This window comes from Solanum pennellii, chromosome 3, assembly GCF_001406875.1.
Source record: "Solanum pennellii chromosome 3, SPENNV200".
Classification (NCBI taxonomy): Eukaryota; Viridiplantae; Streptophyta; class Magnoliopsida; order Solanales; family Solanaceae; genus Solanum; species Solanum pennellii.
The window spans coordinates 35,158,576-35,169,346 of NC_028639.1; the positions used below are offsets into that span (position 1 = coordinate 35,158,576).

The window sequence follows — 10,771 nt, forward strand, 5'->3', positions numbered from 1 at the left end:
AAACTTACAACATACTTGATAACCTAGATTACTTCTCAAAAACTAGCACGAAAGGACTACAATTCACTCTAATTCATTCATGATTAGTATAACAACATCATCTAGTAGTAATTCAAACAATAGACAAGTCAATTGAACTAATATAACATAATTCATATCAAGATCATAACCTAGGGTTAAGGGGTAAAGGTCATCTTCTACAAACTAGACCAAACCATCAAGACATATCACAATTAGGTAAGAATACATGTTAATATATTCATAATATCCAAAAGAAATCATAAACAATTCAATTCATAACGTCAATTTTGAGATTGGATGAAACCCATTTGAAAACCCAACTGTTGAAATCAATTTGATGGAACCCTTTGAGGAAAGAGGTCTCAAAGGTGAATTAGATCCCATACCTTTTTAATTAATGAATATTGATGGTAAAAATTGACTCTTTGCAGACCTTAAACCCTCCCTTAGCTTGGTCTTCAATGGAGTTCTTCACTAGAGAGAGGAAAGAAGAGAGAAGGAAGAGAGTTTGGGTTTGTGAGTTATGAGAGTTTTGATTAGTCTAATGGGGTTGGAGTCTTTATATGGGGTGTTAATTAACTTAATTAGGCTTCCCTTTACCTCTAACTAACGACCTAACCCCTTAATTAATTTATTGGAACTAACTTAAAACGTGCAGCAAATTAGACCCCTCATAGACGAGACCCCGATCGACGGTTCATCTGTGAAACGACGGCCACAGGACCCTCCGTGTTGTTGGTCTATCATTTTGGTCAGAGACTGGTCCAAAACCAGTCTTGGGTAAAATTTCTAATTGTTCATCGATGATGCAATTGAAGACCCCGTAGATTGACACACGGATTGTCGACTGCATGTCGTTGGTCACACAGCCCAGGCAGTCTTTGACCCCAACATGAAAGGGTCCTCTTCAAGGGACCTTGGTTAGTCCTTGAAGATTATTACCTGGACGTTTCGACCATGAACCAACTTATACACATGTTAGACACCCCTCCACCAAATTTCATGAATTTCCGACTTCTAAAAGCTAGTCAAATAGGCTAAGGCACGCTAGTACCTCCTTGAACTAGTTTCCGGACGTCATGGACGTTCTTGGATGTTTTGGTTTCTAGACTTCCTAAATGACTTATATTCATTAAAATGTACCTTAAACAGTGTCTACATAGGACACTTATGTTAGTCTCTAGAACACGTCTTGAATTTTCGAAGTGTTACACCTGCCATTTGTAGTGGCAGCGATACTAAAAAGTCAAAACTAAATGTGACCACACAGATTTTGATATGTAATAGAGGTCCTAGTTGTGATTATATCCTCCTCATAAAGCATATAAATTTACTTTTGATTTTTAACAGCACTGCAAATTCCAATTCCATCGCCTACTATGACAACCAAAAAAGGGAGATAAATGGTACAATGTAACAACATACATAATAGGAATGAGTTTCATACGCAAAATATCAAGGAGTTATACTTTCTCTAAAAAAATCATAACTCCAAGATTAAATCATCAAATTAACAAAGACAATAGCAACGGTATATTTCATAAAATATAAAAGTTATAGGCTTCTTACTTGTGCATGCAGTACTTGTATTCTTGACTCCTTACTATATCTTTTTCCCCTTCCTCAAACTAATTCAAAACACACAAATACATATACTCAGCATCATGAACATAAAGATAAACATCTCAACATGCCAAGAGAAACATTAAAATTATGGTTTTTTTCTTAAAGGATCACTTCGATAAATGCGCTCATAGATAACTGGTGACAAGCATTGTAGAGAACAATACTCCTTGTCACTGCTATAGCAATGCACTTCTGGCCCCATAATCCACTTTCTTTTCAAGACAAAAATAATACACGATTAATAAACAGACTAGGATGTCATGGGACAATTCAACAACTTGTTAAAGACCAACTTGGGGACACATTTTCAATCCAGAAGATGTATATAAATTTAATGCCCGTTCATCTCAAAGTAGCTTGGAACATCTTTATTTACATCAAAAGATACATCCTAGATAAATTCAATTTCTATTGTTGGCTATACAGAAAACTAGAAACAATTGAGAGATTGTAGAAATTTGGAATCACTGTCCACCCTGATTGTGTCTTTGGTAGCCAACACTTAGAAACATTCTCGCATTTATTCATTGAATGTAGTGTGACCAAGAACATATGGAATTGTATGCTACAATAGTTGGAGCACAGAAGAAAAATACAAGACTGGGAAACTGAAGTAAATTGGATGAGCCAGATTGCAAGACGAAGATGTGGTGTTGCTGAAATCACACTTTGTGTATTTGTGATGGTTGTGAAGGTGATGTTGATGCCAATGCCAAAGATTGGGAGATATTTTATGGTCCAACATGTACAGAGGAAACTCAATTCGATACGTCATTATCTATATAAATACAACAATACATAGCGCAAGAGGATCATACTTGTATTTCTAATACTAAGGAGGTATTACTCTTCAGAGAAAATCTAAAAGTGTAGCTAATGGTTTTATGTCAATGAATAGAGTTCCTGCAAATCATCTATCAACACAGGACAGTAGAGACAATGGTTCGGTTAAATGGTTTGAGAAATTAGTGAGAAGGCGTCAGAAGTCATAGACTAATTTCACGCGTACTCCGGAAATGTTGTTGAAGGAAGATGACTCAATGCAACTCAAATAATACTACATAAACTTGTACAAGCAGTAAAACTCTATAAATACAAAGAAACAACATTAAAACATACTAAAATTGAACAATTATCTTAACAGAAGTCGCAATGATAAAATAATTGGTATTATGTGTTGGCAGTTCTTGATGTCTAGTAAAGATGGTCATAACTACATCATTTTAGGCCTACGACCATCTCAGTAAAGTGTAACCTAAACTAGCAAAAAGTGTAGCCTATGATAAAAAGTTACACTTTTGGACTTTAAGCAACACTTTTTAGGTGGTGGACTAATGTCACCGTAGTAGCTACACTTAAAAAGTGTGGCCAAAGAGGTATAAAAGACACTTTGTAGTAATTCATTAGCACCACCTATTGTTCGATTATACTACACTTAAAAGTGTGGTCTTTGCTTTTTTATTGGTGACAATAAAAAGTGTTGCATTTTATATCTCATCTAGAACAACATTTCTAAAGTGTAATTTTTCTTATTCGACATACCTAGAGAAAGACTTTTGAAGTGCGGAAATTTCCGTAGAATTTTTGTACCCGCAATTTTTCATTTTTAATAATAATAATTTTTATTTGAAAATATTCAATAATCACATAATTAAATATATAAGTGATCTAAACCACAAAATTAGCTAATAAATAAATCGAAGTTATACATTTCAAATAAACTTCTAGAAACATGTCTTGTCCAACCAATACTTAGAAAACGATTGCCTAAGGATATCTACTATCATTAAATTCCATAAAATTGAATACATTCAAATAAAAAGAAAGGTAATGGGCAACTCTATTCAACTCATCATGAAAACAGTCTCTACTTATGAAGTTGTTTCTGACTAGGTAGTGAATCGAGATAAAAGTCACTTCATGATTCCATATAACGCTCTGACTCAAATTGTGGAAATGATCAAGGAGGTTACTTGCTTCACCCAAAAGGAAATCACTACGACGTACCTTATACATTGGAAGACACATTCTGGTTTCTGGGAATTTCGCTAGCCATGTGGGATTCTACTCAGCTTCACTGGGAGTTATTCATACCCCTTTTCCTCTATAAAATCTTCTTATGAAGTGGGGTAATATGCAGCATGAAAATAGGCTCACAAGCTCATAAATCAGGCCCTTCCCATCGTTATATCTTGGAACTTGTGGAAAAACAAATGCGTTATAAAATATGGTGCCAAACAATCCACTATGAGGAGAGTGAAGTTCCTAATCTGCAAAAATATCCTTCAAATTTTCAACATTGTTTTCCTCTTTATCCAGAGGCCACACAATTGGAATGATCTTATCTTTATGGTGGAAAATTGTAGTCGTGAAACTAAATTTATACTAGTTCATTAGGAAAGAGTTTGCAACGGTATTTACAAGCTAAATACAGATGGGAGTGCTCTCAATAATTCAGGCAAGATCGGTGGAGGTGGAATTTTAAGAGATCACCAAGGAAAGTTGGTGTATGCATTAGTTGTTCCCCTTGCCATTGGTACCAACAACCAGGCTGAGATACAACAAGTCATACATGGAGTTAACTGGTGTATGCAACATCGATACATGAAGATCATTTTAGAGGTGGACTCTAAACTATTCATGAAGTGGATCACTGCTAATAGTATTCCTCCATGACAACTTAATAACTTCATCAAAGAGCTGCAGCAGATCACAACCAGCCTTGAATATTTCCAGTGTAAAACATTCATACAGAGAGGATAGCTCCTCTTTTGAGTACCTTTCGAACTGGAGTCATACATCAGACATTACTCAACACTTCTAAACATATAATAAACTAGCAGCAGTAGCGAAAGAAAGCTACATTTTGGAGCAGCTGGGAATGACAAACTTCATGAGGAAGAAGTTTAAAATAATTAAGAAACCACCTTGAGGATATAATCGGTATAGATGTTACATTGTGTACTTAGCCACATTTTTTCATGAAGGGTCAACTTGGAGACATAATCAACTATATAAAAGTGCAGTCTCTCGATAATATTAAAATTGCAAGATGACATGCTTATCATGTTGGATTGCTCTCAATTAAGGCATTATTAGCTAAGCTGGCACCAAAAAAAAAAAAGGTTACGGCAGATTATAATACATTCAAAAGAGGAGGTAAAGGTCTCTAGGGTCAGTTCAGTATGTAATCTACTATTCTTGTTAGGCCCAGAGAAATAATTTCATGTCAATGATGCTTAATTTTCACCTTTTTTTAGATGTACATATTCCTGCATATATATAGACATCAACACAAAATTGCACTGCTAACCAAAATGGACTGACTACATTATATCACCAAAAGATTGAGCACAGATGACATAATAATATCTTCCATGCTAGCCATGTTTCCCTCCAAATGTCACTTGTAACCTGATCTTTCGACAAGAATAGGTACATAGTGAGAACATGTATGATGATATTGACCAGGGAAGATAGGTTTTAAGTATAAGAGTGACAACTTCTCCTATTATGGTATTTCTCATAATAAGACAAAACTACTCATAACTTAGTTTAACAATATGTCATCAGTGCAATCAGCAGTCAACAGAAGGGATCAGCCTTGTTCCCAGACATGCAACGCCCGAAATCTTCCAATCATGTATGCTTTCCATTGGTTATGATGGCATGCCACGCCCGATGTCGTTCTACAGTGTGTGCATTCCAAGGGAGATGATGGCATTGCCACGATCCCCAGGGTCATCAAAAAGAAATTACTCTGTTAAGCCCAGAGTTACAAAGAATAAAACAATGAGAACATGAAAAAGCTTATACATAAATCATGTATTAAACAAATCAGAATCAAGGACAGAGGCTATGAATTTTTATTTTTTTCTTCAAAATTTACTTATCCAATATCATTGGGTTCGAAAACAGTCTCTCATAATAAAGAAAACACACCCAAAAAAACACTTTTTGATACACGATTACAAACTTAAGAAGATTAATAAACAACCAAAACGACCCAAGATTCTTGCCTTATCTATGTATTTAGATTTGCATAAAGGTTGTTGGTGAATTAATATGCAGAGGGAACATATAAATTTAAACAGACACTACATGATTGATGGAGAATTTTGAGACTCTGTATAGTAAAGGTTTACTGATTTATGAATATGTGTTGCATGCATGTAGACCTAAAGAAGCATTGCAGCTACAGGAATGTTTTTTCAAATGAAAAAAAATGCTGGAAATGAAAACTAATATTTACTTGGAAGCTCCTAGGAGTAATGTTGGTCGAGTATTTGAGTTCTTGAATTATCGACCTCTGAACTGTAGAGCAAATTGACTATTGCTCTTTAGAGTCGATATAAATATACCGAACTATTAATTAAGACCTGCAAAATTATAATCTTCTTTGATGAAATTACTGCTATATAAATTGATTCTCGTGAGAGCAAAAGATGCTTAGTAAGAACAAAAAATCAAATGAGAATGTACATTGTGATTGTGATTGTGGCTAATTGTAAATGATGATTAAATAATTGTATGCCATGAATCATGACTTGATTGTATGAATATGAGAATGTACATTGTGATTGTGATTGTGATTGTGGCTTCTTGAAATGGATCGGGTGTTACATTCCGACATACTAATTTGGATCAGGTGTCACGTTCTGACGCATATATGGGATCGGGTGTCACGTCTGGCACACTAACTTGGATCGGATACCACGTACCGATACACTAACAGTTTGGGTATGGGTGCCGTGAGAGGACCAATGTGTTGCATATTTGTATATCTTGAGATTGTGAAATTTTACGTTATTCGTAAGTGATAATTAATATTATATATGTTCGGTGTACACATGTTTATTATGTTGTAATGACATATATATGTTTCATTATTGGGATAGTCGTGTGATCCTACCAATACACTATGGTTGTGTACTAATGCTGCACTTTCTCCTTCTTTGTTGAGTACAGAACATCTTTAGACAGCTACTGACAGATCTCATCTAGAAGATAAGGGACCAATCGAATTCATGTGAGCCAGTTCTTCCAGGTTGCCATGAGTTCTCCTTTTGCTCCGTCCATCTTATTCGAAGTTAGATTAGTACTTTAGTTTTTCTGTTATTTAATTTGGGTTGTAACCATCTCCTTAAACTTATGATCCTTGATAGAGTTTTGCTACATTAACTTTCAGGTTCTAGACATTATTTCTGCATTTGGTTGTTAGACTTCTGATGAAATTTATGGAAACTCCCTGTTTCCTTTTCTTGACATTTGAACCTGCTTTCGTATCTTTAAATACCTTAGTTTTTGGTTGAGTTGTTTAGTTTGAGTTGTAGTAATGGTTCTCCCATCGGTGGGTTAGTGTGGGTTCCAATCATAACGGTCTGAATCGTGACACAACTATTATAGAAAAAATTACTTGGATGAATACCTTTTAATAAAGGGGAAACTACATAAATGAGTGATAAAATTTAAAATAATTACAATTTTATGCCCCAAACCAATATTTCTTGAAGTACTCATGCTCTCATAAATAATAACAACTCATATCCTCCACTTCAAGGTTGACAATTTTCGCTTAACTAATAATAAATTAATATTATATATTGTATTGATATCATTAATATTGAAAATTTTTGCTTAACTACTAAATCAGTATCATACATTGTATTGGTATCATTAAAGTTGATAATTTCGTTTAGCTTGATACTAAAATTAGTATATATATATATATATATATATATATACTCTTATAGGATCATTTACTAATAAGTAATTTTTTAAAAAATAAACCTTGATGATACCAATGCAGTATATATATAATATCAATTATCTGAAATTATCAACCTTAATAATACCAATACAATATACGATACTGATTTAGTATCAATTAAGCGAAATTATCAGACTTACAATATGATACTGATGTAGCATCAACTAAGCGAAATTAGTTGGTGTGTATATAGTGTAATTATTTAGTAGGGTCCTGAATTCAAAAGAATATACATTTGTAATTATTTTGCTTTTATGGAGTATTTGCTTAATTTTCTGTTTGATAAATAATTATTGATTTTAGCAATACTTTATTTATCCATTAACACATTTATACCAATACTTATCAATACTATAATAAATATGTAATATGCATTAAAAGTGAATTGTTTATATATATATATATATATATATAGCTATTTAAAATATATTATGCTTGTTTGATAAGAGATTGACACATTATATTAAAATATGATCGATAAACTTGTATTAATAATTTATAAAAATTGTTTAATGTAATACGCATTAAAATGGTAATATTTAGGTAAGTTTGGCACTGTTATATGGTCCCCTTTATCAACCAAAAGCCTTTGTTCGCCCACGAAAAGCCTTTGTTCCACCGCTCCGGCTAAGGCCCACGAAAAGCCTTCCTTCCACCGCTCCGGCTAGCCGCACTTGTCGCCATCTCTCACAGTAGCATCAGTAGTAATGGGTAAGATGTTTCTTTGTATATATATGTGTATATATATATATGCAGATGTCATTCTATATGAAATAACAAATTTTTGAAGACCCGCAGCTGAAAAAGAAATGGAAGGAAAAGTTATGGAAGGCGTTGCTTCAGTAGCACTAATAGATAACGGGTCTATTTCCGGTCATTTTATTCACCTTCCTCATTCTATCTGTTATGGCATACATGGAACTGGTAAAAAGTTACTACTAATTTTTTGCATTTTTTCCTTTTCTGGAATTAACTTGCTGCTCTATTTGTCCTTGTTGGAAGAGATGGTTTGTGAAAGGGAATGCAGTAGGGGTGAGGATTACCGTTTGGTGAAACTTACAATCATTGACTACAATGTAAGAGGTTCTATTTTCACTCAACATTTCCAATTTTCTGAGAAATTAACTCTTGTCATAGTTAGCTTAGACAGTTTATTGTAATTTATCACAGAGAAAAAGAGAAAGGGATGTTATTGTGGAGTGCAGAGGACATGATGCTGCTAGGATTCAGAATGTTCAACATGCCCATGGGTGAGTGAGGAGTAGTCTTAAAATTACTTTGAAGAGTGTTTACAAAATGGAACTTCTTAATTTAATCTCAACGGTTTCGTACTTGTATGAAAAATTATGAGGTTTTCCTGACTATCTATTGCATCCAACTTCTAAAGTTCTATGGTTTCTCTGTACCAAAACAGATTGAATATCTTTCTTGCTTTGATCTGAAGAAGCATATTTACTTACTTGAAAATGATGGTCAAACATATGGCAAAAATACCGGTTATATGAGTTTAAGGATTCTCTCCCTAACACGTTCCTAATTGGTTTTGCCACAAGATGGGATGATGATGTTGTCAATATGCTTGACGAGAAGGAACAGAAGCACAAGATTCTTGTTTCTTTCGAGTGTGAGACACTGAAAGGAGGTAAAGAAGCTGAGGACCATATCAACAAATTCATGCCCAAATTAGCTGGGACAGATGCTGTTGGTATGTTACCCTATTGCCATCATTTTACATTTATGAAAATCTCTTTCCAATAGTAATATTTCCCTGATAATGATGTTTGCTTTCTCTAGTAATCTTATATGGATATCAAACAAATTTTGGACTAGTGGATTTCATGACTTCGGTGTGTTTCTATGTTGTTGCTCCCGCAGCTGTTTAAATTGTACCAACTGCACTTTTTATTTCCAGATAAGCTGAACACAAAGAAGGGAAAGAGGCTTTTCAAATGTTTACCTCAATTAACTCATCATTCGTGCCGGATCCTTCAAAAATACATAACCTTTAGAGGATCTGACACATACCTGATGTTAACTTTCATTAATGAAGAATTCCTAAGTTCTTGAACAGAGGAAGAAGAACAATATAGAGGAAGAAGGCGTTAGCGGACCGACTTGACAGGACCTCCCTTTGCTCTATCTAACTTGGCGTGCGCTCCTTCCGGCCCTGCGAGAACATATTTGGACACGGGGATCATGATAGTCTTTTCATGGAGATTATTGGGAATGGAGATGTGCCTGGGTTAAGAACAACTTGAAAACTGCCTTTGAAGAAATCTGAATTCTCATTGAATTCATCTTCGCATACAAGTTACATGATATGGACTATTTATACACATGCTTTACAGTAGCTCATCTAGAAGATTCTCTTAGCAGTTAGTTTAGATGCCTAACTAACTTTTAACTGCCTTCTAACAAACTTAGTTAAGCCTACCACATGTGTGGTTATATCAGCCTGCTTCCTTGGTTTAACACCTGACAGTATTTTTGAATCAGAGCAACATAATGAGATATGCAGCATGTAAGAATGGAAGACGTATTCAACTGCCATTCCACGGATAAACATCTCTTAATGTCACAGTTATTCTTTTCTTGATATCATAAAAATGCTACTGCCCTTGAGTTGTATGTCCAAAACTTATATCCATCTTTCCTTCAGCTCTTCCTGATCCTTTGGCATCTTTTGACAAATTTTCTTATTGCTGCCTCCTGCTAAATCAAGACCTTCAGCATAAAGTCCCATGGACTTCTAAGTAGATATGAAGGTTAGCAGCGTTGGTTTTGATTAAGAATCAAGAAATGTCATCCAGGCAACTTTCTTTGTACTCAGGAAGTTAGTTTGACCAGATTACATCCAGACACTACTTAAGTTAGTTTGACCAGATTACATCCAGACGCTACTTACGCCATCTTTCCTCAATCGAAAGGGGACTCAGACAATTAACCATGTCCCGATGTTGTTTTATTTGTGAAATTGGATGCTAAACTTGTCTTACTGACACATGGTAGTAATTTCTTTCTAGCCGCCTGATCTTATCTGCCACATTCTTGCAGTTAACATTGGCAAGATGAGGATTGTAGGCTTGGACTTCGAAGATGCAACTGGTGATGAAGATAATAACCAGCAGAATATTTGAGCTGCAGCTCAGCTGCAGTACCTTGTGTCTCTTGGGCAATTGACTTCAACAATTGTTTCAGAATATAAATTGGGATGTATTATATAGTTACTCATGCAGTTTTTAGCTTATTATCTTGGCATTATGTTATCTCAAAAACTGCTATGGTTTTGCTATTTTTCATTTAGATTAAGATGTATTGCTAGTTAACGGCGTTATACTGGGGCTTCAAACTCAA

The 10,771-nt window shown here is 34.7% G+C and overlaps 1 protein-coding gene across 3 annotated transcripts; it reads left to right on the top strand.

The window, feature by feature from the left end:
• The first annotated feature begins 7,971 nt into the window (after positions 1–7,971).
• LOC107012649 lies at positions 7,972–10,751 on the top strand. Of its 3 annotated transcripts, none has more exons than XM_027915256.1 (6): positions 7,972–8,128; positions 8,208–8,341; positions 8,420–8,493; positions 8,588–8,667; positions 8,971–9,122; positions 9,330–10,039. In XM_027915256.1, exons 2-6 carry the CDS (start codon positions 8,227–8,229, stop codon positions 9,482–9,484), a joined length of 576 nt encoding a protein of 191 aa, XP_027771057.1. In that variant the 5' UTR covers positions 7,972–8,128; positions 8,208–8,226; the 3' UTR covers positions 9,485–10,039. The 3 variants fall into 3 exon arrangements, with proteins under 3 accessions (XP_027771057.1, XP_015068024.1, XP_015068025.1); XM_015212538.2 differs by having other exon boundaries at positions 7,974–8,128; positions 8,216–8,341; XM_015212539.2 differs by lacking the exon at positions 9,330–10,039 and adding an exon at positions 10,472–10,751 and having other exon boundaries at positions 7,975–8,128; positions 8,216–8,341.
• Positions 10,752–10,771: the final 20 nt, after the last annotated feature.

Bases quoted from the DNA above. Each gene is read 5' to 3' on its own strand.
- LOC107012649 (XM_015212538.2), top strand. The intron at 8,494-8,587 runs GTAAGAGGTTCT...AATTTATCACAG, and splicing joins TTACAATCATTGACTACAAT to AGAAAAAGAGAAAGGGATGT. The intron at 8,668-8,970 runs GTGAGTGAGGAG...TTTTGCCACAAG, and splicing joins AATGTTCAACATGCCCATGG to ATGGGATGATGATGTTGTCA.